The 16,255-nt window shown below is 37.1% G+C and overlaps 1 protein-coding gene across 1 annotated transcript in view; it reads right to left on the minus strand.

Moving 5' to 3' along the window:
- The window catches only part of ABCA13 (ATP binding cassette subfamily A member 13), a 165,809-nt gene that overhangs the window by 21,660 nt on the left and 127,894 nt on the right, over positions 1-16,255 (minus strand). Inside the window, exons 49-50 of the mRNA XM_018069995.3 lie at positions 15,994-16,103; positions 9,111-9,256 (exon numbers count right to left, since the gene is read on the minus strand). Of these exons, the coding sequence (XP_017925484.2) occupies positions 9,111-9,256; positions 15,994-16,103 (256 nt within the window). The remainder of the gene's footprint in view (positions 1-9,110; positions 9,257-15,993; positions 16,104-16,255) is intronic.

Raw genomic sequence — 16,255 nt, forward strand, 5'->3', positions numbered from 1 at the left:
ATGCATGTTCTCATATAAAAGCTACATTTCATAAATATTGCTCTGACTACATTAAATGAAGAAAATTTAAAAAAACACCATCTTAACAACTGTTAAACAACCCACAGGTAATTTTATACTGAAAAGTTCAAGTCTTCTGCTATTTTAGGGTTAGTTCACCGTGACGTATTTCCAGTTACAGTCTATTTTTGTATATCAGTAGAAGTGCTGCAAATTCAGATATTCTGTGGCTTTATAAATGCTCAGTCACCTAAACTATATTCTAAGATATAACAGTTGAGCTTTGTTTTGTTTTGTGCGTTTTTTTCACTTCCAAATACACATCTCCTTATACACCAAAACAACCCATAAAGTGATGTCCTCTAAAGTATATGGGAGACAGCTTATCCTTTCCACTAAACTGACTTTGCTATCACTGGGAATGCATGAATGCTACTGACAGAAGGATTATCCTCCTACACATACACCAACAATCACAGAATTATACAGAAGAGCTTATAAAAAATTAGGATCAGAAAGTGAAAAGAATATGTCATTTCATGTTTACACCAAAATTAATATTTAGTTAACCTATTATTAGTAAACAATAAGCAAAAGAGGCCTATGTGTCACAGTTGAAATGTAGTAAAAACTACCCTTTAGATATGACCAGAACCACTATTTCTAAGACTGCTCTGAAATATTATCAAAACTCTAAGTCAAACAAAATGCCATTCTTTTAAAGCAACAATGAATGCCTCAGGGGGAAGAATTTAGAAGGTCAAGGAATAGTGCCAGAGAGAGAAGAAAAAAACATTCAAGTTAGATGGCTCTTATTGTAGTCTGTAGCCCCCAAGGAGACTCAATCATGTGTCAGGCATGAACATAATGCTCCTTATAGGGAGCCACATTAAAAAGAACTGACTTTGCAAGATTTACAATTCGACACATAGAATCCTCACCTCTCTGGTATGTACTCAAGCATTTAGTGCAGAAACACATGACTACACCATCTCCTGTTTAGTACAAGGAGAGAAAGACTAGCAAGTCTTCTGCTACAGGAATTTTTCAAGACAAGGTCTCCTTAAGGTAAAAAGAAAGGGGTGGGAATCATTTCATAGTACCCACGTTGCTGCTGCTTTAAATGTGTAGAGCTTACAAGATGAACCTTGCAGATTATCACAGTGCACACCACAATGTGGCTTGATATCTAGATATGCATTTTTGGTGCAAAACATATCAAATTAAAACAGATTTGGGGCTGAATCACAACAGCAACCTAAAGTCAGAAGGAATGGTCAGCTTCCTGATTCCTAATTTTTTCCCTGCTGTTTCTCTCTTATTCCTGCTACGCTCTTCAAAGGAGCATTGTAGAGTATGCTTCAGCAAATATTAGAATATAGAGTTCATTCTTCTTTCAAGAGATGACCTCAAAACTTTTTCTCTTTTCTTTAATACATATCATAAGATTTTCAGTAATGTCTCAGCTTCATCAATATGATCTAAACAACAAAGAAACACTGATTTGAATGAAATTAGAAATATTACATATTAGGTATATTGTAGAGGAGCCTGCACATCTCCATTTTTCTGTATAACCAGTTGTTTGTATCATAGTATCTTGTAAAATAAATACAAAAATACCTCTTAAACTATTTTAAATGAAAGTCAGAATTGAACATGTGACCAATCTTCAGATACAGATGCACACAATTATGCCAGAGATTTACAATTCTAATGGTTTCCTTCCTTTAGTGACTGTGAGATATATACACAAGCACTTTCTATCCCTCCTTGTCATATTCATCATGGTGTTCTATTTATGGTTTCAATTACTTTCAGCAGTGAAGAATGAGGAGATACATCAATTTATTTAGCAAGTTGGTAACATTGAGGCCAAATTAAAAGACACAGAGTTATATGCAAATATATGCATTGTGAGCGCATTTGAACCATAAAGATATTTCACATCTAGTCATGGTTGTAGTAATGTATTTAAAGTCTTTCCTCCCTTCCTCCCTCCACCCTCAATGAAGACTATAACAGACTTTATATCTTTCAGCTAACTATTCCTATTTTACAATATTCCTTAAAATTATTTATTTTTCTCCCATCGATTATAAAATCTTTAACAAAAGGTTTTTCCAAAATTAGTTTGGGTTAGTTCACCTAGCTTTGGTATAGTCAATCTATAACATCTGAACAAAACCCTCGAATACATTGTGGAGTTCCTAAAGACTACATTCATTTCAGAAGAAGCTGTAAGGTAACTTGACTTTTTGCACACATGCTAGTATCTGTGGGAGTAAAGGTTAAAGTAGGCATGGTGCCTTCTGTCCAGTAGGGAACTAAGAGGTATGTCCATTCCACTGAAAAGCAGTAAGTGATGAAAATTATGTAACCACTAATGCTAATGGGAATGCATGCGTGTGGCGGCACGGCCCCAACCAGCCCTGGAACGCGGGTGCGTGGTACAGTCCTGGCCGGCCCCGGGCGCGTGGCACGGCCCCGCCCTGGGCACTTGGGCCCAGCCCCGGGCACGGAAAGGAGCAAGAGAGGGGGAGCTTCGCCGGCGCAGACTGTGCCCTCGTGGGAGATGAGAGGGGGAGCCCTGGAGCACACAGAGGAGATGGACAACTCTAAACCCGGGCAAATGGAGCTCGATTAGCCCTGTAAGGCCATCCATCTAAGAGAAGGTCACTCTAATTAAACCTACGTCCTGAGGACCTCACTGCCACCGTCCAAGCTCTCTCGGCCCCAGCAGATGAACTTTAGGATTAAAGGGTGGGTTCAGTTCCACCCATACTGCGTCTCACCTAAAAAATCCATTGCGCAGGCTCGAAGGCCTTACTCACATTTGCAAAGCCCTGCAGCGACATCTACAAATGCAGTCACACAAAGATCGAAAGACAAAGGCATATACACCTGCCTCCAAAGGTGTACCCAAATTAACTCTAGCATGCTGGAACATCAGAACCACGCTTGATTCAGGGGATAGCAGACGTCCTGAGCATCGTTCTGCCCTAATTGCCCATGAACTGTCATGTCTCAACATCAACATTGCTTCTCTCAGTGAAGTTCGCCTTCACGAGGAAGGCAGCCTCAGAGAACATGGTGCCGGTTACACACTCCTTTGGTCAGGTAAGCCCAGAACCGAAAAGCATCTCTCAGGAGTCAGCCTCATGATCAAAAACTCTATTGTTCTTAAACTTGAAAATCTGCCGACAGGTCATTCCAACCACATTATCTCCCTACGCCTTCCACTACACAACAAGCAACACGTTGTCCTCTTTAGTATATATGCCCCAACTCTCCAAGCTGACCCTGCTGAAAAAGATAAATTTTACACCAACCTGCACCGCCTTACCCAGAAGGTTCCTGCAGATGATAAGATCATTATCCTTGGTGATTTCAACGCCAGAGTAGGAAAGAATTTTGAAGCCTGGAAAGGAATATTAGCAAGCATGGTTTTGGAAGCTGCAACAATAATGGTCGACTTCTGCTAGAATTCTGGGTGGAGCAACAGCTCACCATCACTAACACTATCTTTCAGCAGAAAAATAGTCTGAAGACAACATGGATGCATCCCAGATCTAAGCATTGGCACCTCATCGATTATGTCTCAGTGCGACGGAGAGATGACCGCGATGTCCACCACACCCAGTGCAGTGCATCACACGCGTGATGGCCAGTGCAGAATGCCAAACAGACCATCGACTGGTGTGCTGCAAACTTAACCTCAATCTTAAAATCAAACCTAAAAGGGGCAGTATCCCAAGGAGGAGACTCCAAGTTAACAATCTCCAATCAGTCACAGTGAGAAACAAATTCCGGGCCAATCTTCAAACCAGGCTCAATAACCATTCCACAGAATCAACAGATACCTCTCCTGTAACACTTTGGCACCATATTAAAACCAGCATCTTGCAGTCCTCTGAAGAAACCTTAGGGTTCTCCCTCAAGAAGAACAAGGACTGGTTCGATGAAAATAATCAAGAGATCCAGGAATTGTTGAGGAAGAAGAGAACCACCCATCTCAAGGATGAAGGACCACCGCCTCCCTAAGATCTTGCTTTATGGTGAACTTGCCACCGGCTGCCACAAGAGAGGAGCCCCGAAGAGAAGATACAAGGACTCCCTGAAACAACATCTCAGCCTTGGCCGTATTGACCAACATAACTGGTCGACTCTGGCCTCCAGTTGAGAGGTCTGGAGACAAACTATTTATAACACTGCTGATGTTTTTGAGAAAGCACGCAGGATCACTCTCAAGGAGAAAAGACAACACAGAAAGACTCGTGCCTAGCAGAATATACCACCTAAGGAGTCTTTCTGCTGTGTCTTTTGCAACCGGACATGCCTGTCTCATATTGGCCTTTTTAGCCACCAGCGCGCTTGTGGCTGGTGGTTAAACAAACGTGGATAGAGCCCTCCTCAAATCTTCGTTCGCGAAGCCTAGCCATGGCTGGCTAATGCTAATGGCTTTCCACTCTCTTTGAAAATTACCTCTAATATTCAAGTAAAAAACTAAGTAGTACGGGAAGTTTTCAGTCTGTTTTATCCAGAAAAACTTGGAGTTAATGAAGACTCAATCTATTCAAAGACTAGAAACATTATAGCACATCTATCTTCACTCAGAAGGCTGTATCCATCGTTGTATTTGTTTTGCATCATTTCTGACACAATAAATACAATGCATAACTGCCTCCTATTTTTTTTTAAGAAATCCTCATAAACCAAACCTGACCCAATACTAAAAATGTGTACCATATTCTGTACAAATGATAATAAACATGCATTGAATTCTAGACTCATCTGAAAAATAACTATACATGTCCAAAGCAGTAATTCAAAGTGTCAGGAACTGAGTGTAGTTTGAACATCCTAAATAGAAATCATTCATCAATTCCAAACCAAACAGTATTTATTTGATTTCAGATTAAGCTCAGAATTGTTTCTTACATTCATGGTCAAACTTCTGGAGGAAAATAATTCTTTATCCCAGAATCTCATAAAACTGTACACACTAATTCTGCGTGGGTCCAAAAAAAAGCAAACGTGCAAAGAGTAAATGAATTCACAAGCTCCCATTTCCAGCACCTACAGAATATAACATGAAATCAGTACAAAAATCTACCTGGAGACTTAATGTAAAGAGAAAGCATACTGACATTCCAAGAACTTGCCTCAGAAGGCCTCTTGAAGCTTCTTTTAAGATTTGCAACACAAATTTTAATGCTAATGAGAGATGTCATTTAATGTTGTGCTAATAATTTTAATTTTTAACAAGCTATGTGATATCTTTTTGAACAATTTGAGATATAGAAAGTTAATATATTAAAGAAATAAAAATAAGAATTAAAAGTACTATGTTAAATCAGTAGCTGTCTAAACAGCCCAAAATCTTACTCTAACTTTTCCAAATTTTGCAGCAAAAAGAAACTCGCAGAGCAGATTTGTGAAGTATAGCAAAACTTCACATTACATGTGAAGCTTAATATTGATAGTAAATGACCCGTATTTCTCCTCCTTTTCCATTGATTTAATTACTGTTTTGGAACATTAAGTGCACTCAACTTTACATCAGGCACTTAATTCCTACTGCTGATAAATCTGTCTAGCAAAAGATTTGGTCCTTTTAGTATTTCAATAGACAACTTCAACAGCAACACATCCTGTAAGTCATGTGCCTGCTCACCAATTTATTAAAAAACAAAGTAAATTTATTTTTCTTTCCATATCAAACCAATGTACTCTCTGGAATATATATCTGTGCATATTAGCATGAACACTCACTGGTAAACACTGAGGCAAGCTTGGAGCACTGTATCATAGACAGGAGGGAATGATGAGAAAATAACAGCTTTCGTTTCCATACAGCTGCTATTCCAAAGCATTATCAGGCCTTATTTTTTTTATAGGCAACTAATAGGCCCATTTTCTCCAGGCACCAGCCATTTCTGAATTGGAGTACAGCAGCTGCTGAACACTTGACAGCAGTGCCATACAGTCAGGGCCCACTGACAAAAACATTTTCTCTGAGATAGCTGCATTTCAGTTTTGGATGAAGGTAAACAAGAACAGATAAATATTATTTTCAGTCTTTGATGCCTTGATCGTGAGCATATGGCAACAAAGTCTGCACTGCAATCTATGCAGACAGAAAATTAAGACAACTGAAAGGAAGAATGATCTCTGTATCACAAATGCGATACTAAGGAACAGAAGGCCACCTATAAAGAATAGTCTAAGCCTACATCCAGATCATGTAAGGTCCAGGATAATCAGATGATTAGCATTTTTCTTCTCTCAGTCCTCCACAGTAGCATAACTTATGTCTAAATGACTCATTTTCATACATTTGAAGCGTGACGTACATGACTTAGTACACCACTTGAAGAACTCTTCCCCAAATGGTCTTGAGAACTGACATTGCAGTGGCTGTCTACCAATTGCCCAGAGAATAGCTGGATCTGATCATAAAGGGCAAGCTCTTAGGTGCACAAATTATTCCTAATATTTCTGCATTTGAAATGGAATTCATGAATGCCAGATATTTCAGAGAGAGCACTATTCTCACACTGTCTACAGAGAAAGCATACAAAGCCAGGTTACCCTCCTGGCCCCTCACGGAATGCAGACAGGAAACAGCATTTGCAGTAGCATTCAATTACACACACACAAGCAGCAGGACACCCTGCATGCACAGCACAAAAATCTCTTGGTACTGCCCTTCATATCACAACCTGGAAACCTTCCCAGTCATTCAAGAAAAGTTTGGTGCTGCATGGAACAGTTTGCCATGAAATCCAGGCCCATAAGCACACCACAGATTTCTCTCCATTCTCAAGCTTCCACATAGCTCCTGATCTTGCTCTTCATTCTCCAAAACAGTTGCTGCTTGGAGGCCAGATGACCTGAAGGAGTCACAAATCAAACAATGACAGCAGGATCCATGTGCAGATGCATACACAGACACACTCTCCTGATGTTGGCAGAAGAACTAACAGTCCATTGTAATGCACGGCTCAGTTTACACTTCCCAAAGCCTGTCTCCAGTTGCGTGCAGATGAGGTATTACTAATAAGGACATGTCTGCCAGTGCCACCTGAACAGCTCTTTCCTCACACCCATGAGTACTATAATAAAACAATAGCTAAGAGTCTGTGACTCCAGGAGCCAGGAAGGTAGCACAGCACTAAAGGTCTACTTAGCTCTCACTCAAAGACACCTCTCCTGGCAAATTATGACAGAAAAGCTTAAAAGCCATGTTTATAACATTTTAAGAGCATGATTAAACTTTGATTCCTGTTTTAAATTACACCTAGGACCAAAAGAAGTCAGTAACATAGATCAATAAGATGTCTTGATATTTACTTCTTCCTTTTGAATGACTACAAAGTTTTAGAGGAGATATTGCCATTTTTCTGTCTGTTAAAGTGTCATGACAATAGATGCTACTGATGATAGGGGTTTAGCCTAACTGTTAGAGAGAAACTGTCAGTTCACGAAGAAAACAGATAATTGTAGTTGAGGAGTTTAGTGAAATAACAATTATCACTTAATATATTTCTTTTAGATCAAGGGAAACATATTCAAGTTTTCAGTACTCTGCTAGTAATAGAAAGTAAAAACTACCACAAAGAAGTCAGGAAAAGCAAACAACTAACCAAAAGACTATATGATTATTTCTATGCAGCCTGCAATAAATGTACTGTCAAAAATGTCAGTTAAAAGTCCAGCCAGGATACTGCCCAAGACAGGGATCAAAGGCTTCCAAGAATCTCTTATTTTCCCCAAGCTCTCATCCAGAAAAACCCAAATGATCATCTTAAGAATTTTTAAACAAAAGTTCAAAGTATTGCCTTTCCTGATGCTATTATTAGGACACAATGGCAGCTGTTTCTGAATACTCAATGTCCCATGCAGGAATCATACCTTTTTCTGGAATGATGTCTATCTGTTGAGGAAAAAAAAAGGCTGCAGAGAACGAGAAGGCAACCCTCACTCACACGCAATCAAGGAATTGATTGTAAATCACTTATCAGACCCTAAGGCAAGAGCCAGGAAAATGCTAGGTGGGTACAAAAAAAAAAAAGATATTTAAATTCATACAGTTTTGCTTCTGGAAAAATGAAAGGAAGACAGCAGGCAGCATGCAGGAGGTTATCAGGGCAGTGCTAGAGTTGTTGCTACTACGTGGGACCCATCTATAGAACAGGAATTGAGAGATACCATTTCATATCATATTCCAGTTTTCTCATGTTAATAAGATGCAATTAAGCAGAAAAGACTGAGCTGCTCAAGTCAGGTCAGATCGTAAACTTTCTTCTGCTGATACAGAAACACCTCCCCCCCATTCTACAATATATCTGTAGTTAATTTCTGTTATTGGCTGACTGGTTGCCTTATCACGGAAAAAGATCACAGTTTGCTTGTCAGCACGGCAACACCTGTATCTGTAAACTCAGAATCTCTCAGTGATATTCTCAGATATTGTCAACATCTGTTTTAGTAAGCTCTTAAAGCATTTTCAGACACGGCTTTGGCCTCTTCTCCTTGGACAGCCCCAGGCCTATTATGGCAGCTGGAGCATTTAAGGGACCGCTCTCAGCACACAGCTTGAATGCAGCTACCATCTTGGGAAATTTAAAATAGCAGAGTGCTGACAGCTCCCATCTCAGTACCCAGATGTTTCATTTATTTTTACAGAATCATTCAACAATTTTTAATTCCTTGTGAGTTTAATCACATCTCTGAAGAAAAGAGTTTTTTGGAGGTACATGACTCAAAATACATGGTGTACTCTCCCAGTTCTTCAAGTGTGATAGTGAAAGTGTTGAACTATTCATAAATTTATTTTCTTTAAGGTTTTGTGCCCAAGATTTTACTTGCATTAATGTCATTTTACTATCCATAGTGATGTTATTGTGTTTTGAATTGGTATAAAAGTAAGAAAAATTCCACATTACTTAAATAAAATAGCCGTAATGAAAAACCTCATTACTAAAATTGTTAAAATGAAATATTAGATAGTCTCTCCTGCTAAAAAAAGTACAATTGTTTTATAAACCCACAGCTCAACGTGGCTTCAGCTCCATCTGCAAATCTGTTATGGATAGTTACCTTATGGATATGCTGCTTTGGAATTCCACGCAGTGTGCAGTAATAATAAAGATGCTCCCAACCCGTTAGAAGTTCATCCAGGGCATCTTGCTGTGGACAATAGCCAATGAGAATGCCCTCAGAGCTAGCAGACAGTATATCCATTTCAGACCTGTTTAAAGAAATAGACTTGAATGTTGCTTGAAAAAAGCCATGGCCCTGGCTTTCACCCTTGGGATACAAGACAAACACATAGGCTCAAGTCCATACATAAATGAGTTTGAGTCTCTTCACCCTTCGCCATGACTACTTCCTGCAGTACCACCCACAGGCAAGGGGCCTGTTTTTTGTCCTTTTTGGGATAGGACAGCCACCTCTTCAGTCATCACTGTAACAGTGAGCACGTGCGTGCATGTGTGCGTCAAGGTCAAGAGATCAACACAGAAGGAAGACAGTTCTATAACAATTTTACAGGTTTACCTCCCTTATCTCTTTGGTAGAATCTTCTCTAAGGAGATATATTTCAAACCACATTGTGTTCCTGTTTGATACTATATCATATTCAATATTATATTCATACTGATTACATTCAGTACTGAAGGGGCAGGACTTGAAAGAGAGGGAAATGTTGCTGTGTATTCTTTGTGTGTCTGTGCCCACATGTACACATGCATGCATTCTCTAAACTACAAGACTAAAACAAAGCACAGGATATTAAGGCCTAGTAGCTTAAAAGATAATATAGGAGAAAGTATAAAATTATCCTGATTTAAGAGACTTTGGACTTCACTTTGTAGCTCTACAGCATTACTTGAAATTACATTCATTGCAAAGAAGCAAGCTTGATTGCAAGGGTGTCTCATTACCCATAATGACACTAAATCTATCCTATTTATTCCAACATCTAATTTAACACTCAATGATGTTGATTTACATGTACAGAAAAACCTGTCAAGATGAAGATACTTAACAATAAAAAAATCTGAGCTTTGAAAGAAAAAAGTTTTCAAAAGGTTCTGAGTAACAGATTGTTTTTCCCCTTGGTGGTTTTCTACATAATCTGATTAAGAGAACTAAATATATGATTAATCAGTTAAACACAAAGTAAATGTATTAACTGCAGGATATGCAAATACCAGCACTAGTGAAAATATAAATATGTATCTCCCGTTAACAAGATTCAGCAGTCTGGAGAGAAAAAGAAAACACAAATTCTACATTTTGCATAAGGAATCTCAGCATCAAACTATATTTTAATGCTATTAAAAGATAAATTAACATGATTATGACAAGCCTTGCTGTGGACTAATTAGAATGGTCATTTGCTTTTAATGGCAAAGATAAAAAATCTTATTATCTTTGTTGGTGTGGATGGTCCAAGGACTGTAAGTGCTTGTAGAGACCTCTCTAAACAAAGAGTTAGCAAAAAATAGAAGGATGATAGGAAAAGAGGAAACCAGAAGTGTACTTCCTTATTAATTCATATCCATAATATAAAATATTATATAGATATTATCTATTATATAGAATATTATATTATAATATAAAATAATATATCTGTAATATAAAAATAACTTATAGGTTATTTTGAATGAAGTATATATAGAATTTTTACTGGCTCAGTTTTCAGCCATACCTAAATCAAATTAAATCATTTTTCTAAGGTAATCTTTACGTAAGATATGGATTGATTAATGGCAATCTATTTGCATACCCAGTCAGAAGCAGTAGATTCCTTATTTAATGGACTCTAAGATAGTGAAAACTATCCACAGTGAAATGTTATCTAGATGCTGTGTCTGAGGTTTGTTTTACTAGGAAGATTCATGCACACTCACAAGGTTTTCTTTTGGTACAGCTGCTGTCTTTTGAGAAACAAGAGGCTGGGCTTTTGGTAATATGCCAAGTTCAGCCACAAGAGAACAAATTGCACTCAGAGATAATCTCAGGGACATTTACTTAGCATGAACCCTGTAGCTGGAAAGACACATCTAGTCTGATGTGGGTCCCTACCATGAAGAACAAAAAGTTAAGTATGGACAGCTGCAAAAAAAGCCAGACATCTAATGTTCTTTAGCTAGAACTGTATTAGACCATATTTACTCAGTTTGCATTAGGAAATAAAAATAGTGTCCCCAGTGGTAATTGTGCATATATGATTTTAGTGTTGTGCCTCCATAAAGCACCCAGTCTTAGATGAACAATATCTCACCCTGACCATTAACTTTCAAAAGGAAGGGCACAGTGAGAATACATCATTTAATATTTATACTCTGTTTGGTCCTTATCTTGCAACTTTATGCATTAGTGCTGACCTTGAACTCTTAAAGTTTCCATTAACACAGAGATTCTAGTGTGTTCACTAAAGAACTCAAGGACCTTTCCATCCCCTCCCCTCCCATATCTGCATCTGTCGATCTGACCAGAAGGAAAAAAAAGGTCTCTTATTCAGAGGGTTTTTTTGAATGTACACTATAATGCCTATTTTTCCCCCACCAATATCACTGAGTAGATTTCCTAGTTAAAATGCTGGACTCCATCCTTCAGTTTTGTTTAGTCAGGTTTCTGAATACACAAATAACATATATTTATATATATACATAAATAATAGAGGAAGGAAAAACACATGATAAGTTTTAATATAATTAATGATGGTATGATACCAGAAAACCTTTTGAGTAAATGATATATTGTAAACGCTTTTCCCTTTTCTTTTATTTTTAATCTCTGATTCCATTCATTAAAGTAATTATAATCCTTTTATTCCTTGACATTTTCATATATGTTGTTATAAAAATCAAATTATAAATACAATTTTAATATTTTCTGAAATATAGATTAACATGCAGTAAAATCATGACTTTGTTTTCTCAAGCTAGAGAAAAATACCTGTTTGTTTTCTGTCCTTTTATTATCAGCATGCCAGCATTTCTCATTAGGCTATTCACATTAAACTCAAAACATGTAGGAAGAAAAAATCAGCTCATTTTATAAATAGAGAGAAAGAACATATAAGTACAGATTCCAACCCCTCTCAGGCTTTTTGTCCATACCATAGTAGACACAATGAATTTCAGTGTAATATCTAAAAACTATAGGAAGGAAATCAGTCTTTTACACTAATAGAGAACTCTCTGTATCATTATAAAAACAATACATAATTGTTATTTTAAATTCAGTTAGTAACTTTGGCTACATCTCTTGATCAAGATACGACATAAAACTAACATGGAACACAAGTTTCTCCTTCATTTTTAGACTACCTTGTTATGTTCAATCAATAGTTTCACTTGCTATTTAATTTTTCCTTTAAGGTGGAACAGCTGCAACAGATGACATGAACAGAACATGTCCAGAAATCTTTATGTTTTAAAGATCATTTTAAAGTTGCAGAATTGCATTTCTAGAACCCCTTTGAAAAAGGTCAACAGAATATCTGGCATCCTCAAGAAAAATAACAGTCTAGCACTTGAAGCATGGAAGATTTTGTATTCCGTATCTTTCTAAGTACTTCGGTGAGAATTATGACATTTTGGTGCAAATTATCCTGGAAAAAAGTCCACGACTCAAGAAGACTTCCCCCAGTTTGGAGTGCTCATCTTACAGTTTTGTACTATTGATGAAAGAAACTTGACAGACTTTCAAGGTACTGGGGATAATAAACTGAAATCTGATTGAATAAAAATTTTGATTCAAAATTGTTCCTTCACTGATCATTTCAAGGCTTTTTACATTAGTCCATTTCTTCCATACAATTAAAGGAATTCCTGCAATCTGATTGCAGCCCTGAAGGTGTGGGGCATTCCAGTCAGGAAGGCTTTGCTGGCACTGAAAAGAAACCAAAACACTGGAATGAGAGAGAATGATCTTGGACAAAACCTGTTGCCTTCTGAATAAACTGGACCTCTTGTTTCCAGAAGGCTAGGCTGGTTATTGCAGAGACTAGATTTCCTTCTTGTTTGTTACAGTGGTTACGGGCAACATCATATATAGGTGGTTGTGCACTGCAGTTCAAAGGTAAACTTCAGTTTTGAGTCTAGAAACAACTAAGTAACCTTGATATCAGCCTTATGGCTGTTTTGGGAAAACATTGTTTCACTATTGACTCAACTGTGTACTTTGCTTCACTTTTGTATGCTTTTTCTACATTTTTTGAATGCAGTTAAAGGCAGTGATATATACGGCACTTACAATGGCTTCTGCAGAGAGATAAATTCCATTAATTAGTCAAAATGAAATATAAATTTACAAATTGCAAAAGTACTTAGACATTACATTGTCCTTTTAACTGCATATTCAATTCAGTGCATACTAATGCTCAATTAACATTATAAAAAATCAAGGTTAAAATATAATTAATGTAACTATAGCTTCATTATAATTAAACTAATTATACTGATATACAGTGTAAAAACAACCATCTCAGCCATTATATCAATGTAAATTTATTCTGCCTTTCAAGTTAAGCTATTTGAATCACATTTTTAATTATTTATCAAGCTGAACATCATACCTATCAAAAGAGTCCAAGTTCTAGCTATAAAGAAATATTTTACTTTTCCCTCCTTGGAGAGCCATTCTTTGGTCCTATGACTTTGTAATTCAGCAGCTGAGATGGCTGACACTTAGTTCAAATAGGATGGGGAGTTGCTGTCATGGAGGATATCTGTGTGGTAGGAAGATGGAAATTCATGGGAGATAAATTAATTACATGAGGAAGACTGCCAAATGCTCCCATTCTCAGTGGGGCAACTTATGAACAAGATGACATCTTGTTTATCCATTTTTTTTCATTTTTTCACATATGCACCCCTCTACATTTTAAGTACAAACTTAAAGTCAACCCTATGCAGGAAAGTACAACAGCAAAGGCTGTGTAATAGAGAGCGCCAAAAAGGCAGATAAACCACTAGTCATATTGTTCATTATTTTACATTGACCTTGACATGGCACTTGAAAGGGTTTTGACAATTTCTCTTCAAAGCTGTGTTTAGTGCTCCTCAATTGAGGGAGGTTTTATGACACTGAAGAAGGTTTAAACAAAAGTATAGAAAGGGGAAGAAAACAAAGAATGGCCAGTGTGTACTCACACACACAGAAAAGTGGAACAGATGTACAGAATCTGCTGATATATCAGCCCAGCAGACATTCAAAGATTATGAAGACTCACTTTGTTCTCCTTTGTTTTGCTACTTTGTTAAGTGTCAGCTTTTCTTTGTACATATTTAATGCGGACCTTACTTCTTCAAGCTATTTGACAGAAAATGTAACTACAAAAATGTTTACAGTTTTATATGCTACCTTTCATTTTGCCAGCTCCCACATTGGTGGCAATCTAGTTATGACAGAAGAGCTAAGCATAAGCTAATTTGAGTCCACTTGTACTCTTAAAAAGGAACAGCTGTGCTACAGAGAACACAAAAAACCCTTCTAAATGTCAAGCAGACCATGCAGTTAACTTTTACACATATCTAAGCTTCACAACTCTTTTGTATGTTGTTCAAAAGCCAGTAAGACTCCTAATGCCTTATAACACCATAATTTGTAGATGCAAGGAAACAAATTTTATTAAAATACTCTCCTTTCTAGTAATTTTCACTTTTGTTTTTAATATTTCTGCCTTTTACAAAAGATACTGCTGGTACTTTGCTATCAGTACTTTATTTCCACATCTTCTAAAGTAACTGTTTCAGTGCTGCTTGTTCCTTTGGAACTCTTTAATATTGAGGTTGCAAATATCCCTAATGTGGAGACACACTCGTGAGATGTTAATTATTTTTATGTTTCATTTGCACTGAAAATGGCAATGTTAATGAGGTACACAAAATAATAAAAAAGACAAAATCCCCTGTGAATGGCACTATCTCCACAAGATTGGCTGTGGTTGGTGATAAATTCCTTTTATTTCTCTTACTAGACTATGTTATGAGACTTTGTCTCATAACAGTTGCAGCCAGAATGGGTTTGCAAATGTTGTAAGTTGCCTAAAAACATTCTCACCATTTATCCAGAGAGATACGAAAATTTAAAAAAAAAAACAAACAAAGTTTTTTGATATACTGCTCAGCTTGTATAATATAAATGTGCATTTGCCACATAAATAATGAAATACAAAACTTAGACACATAGTGCATTTAAAATGTCTACTTAATTTGTAATGTATCAGAAAGAGAAAATCATGATGAAAGTAGATCAGAAGCCATCCCTTCCGCAAAAGCCTGTCCCCATCAAGAAGAATGCCAGGAAACACTGATTTGCAGAAAAGATGAAGCTGGCTCTAGTATTTAACAAACATTCCCACTTAATAACACACTGACCAAAAAAAATAACTTTACTTCCCTTCCAATTTTGTTGGGAAAAATGATAAATATTGGTTGCGTCTAACCCAAAGTCCATTATTCATTTATCACTCCATCGAAGTTAGCCTCAGTCTCACCAACACTGCTTCTTATCCTAATTACATAGCATATTGATCGAGTAATTAATTACAGTCTCTGAAGTGCATAAGTGTAAGAAAACATTTTAAAAGTACCCACTTGAAGCACTGCTCATCAGACTAAGCCTGGAAACCTTTCAGGGCAGCACTACTACGGGGGATATATGTCCATGCATCTGAAAATACTGTATGTTAAGATTTTATTTTTTTTTTACAGTTTTAAAAGGATGTGTGTTAAGGTTTCTTAGAGTCTACTCTTTTGCTACCATGCAAGTTTGTTCTCAATTAACAGCATTCAAACAGAATTAAATAATGCTAAAATGCTTTTCTGCAGAGACTTAACAAAGCAATAGACATTTAAAAGGGAACAAAACAGGTCCTTAGAGTACAGTATAAAGGACTGATGATGTGCTGAGTCTTTAATCATTGGCATTATCAATTAGCACTATTCTGATCAAACTCTTGTTATTTACCCAGTAGGAGTCCGAATAACAGCACGTCCTGCAGATGGGATGATATCTCCAGTCAGCATCTTAAATGTTGTGCTTTTTCCAGCTCCATTTGTTCCCAGGAGTCCAAAACACTATCAGAGATAAAAAAATAGGAAAAAACCCCAACAAAACAAACCCAACAAAAACAAGGAGCAGGAGCAATTAATCTGCTATGCTGAAAAAAGTAAGTAATATTAATTCTTCAACAGTTTCCCCTTTTCTCAGTTCATATCATATGTCTGTA

The sequence above is a fragment of the Manacus vitellinus genome, unplaced genomic scaffold (assembly GCF_001715985.3).
Source record: "Manacus vitellinus isolate BGI_N305 unplaced genomic scaffold, ASM171598v3 scaffold_17_pilon, whole genome shotgun sequence".
Lineage (NCBI taxonomy): Eukaryota > Metazoa > Chordata > Aves > Passeriformes > Pipridae > Manacus > Manacus vitellinus.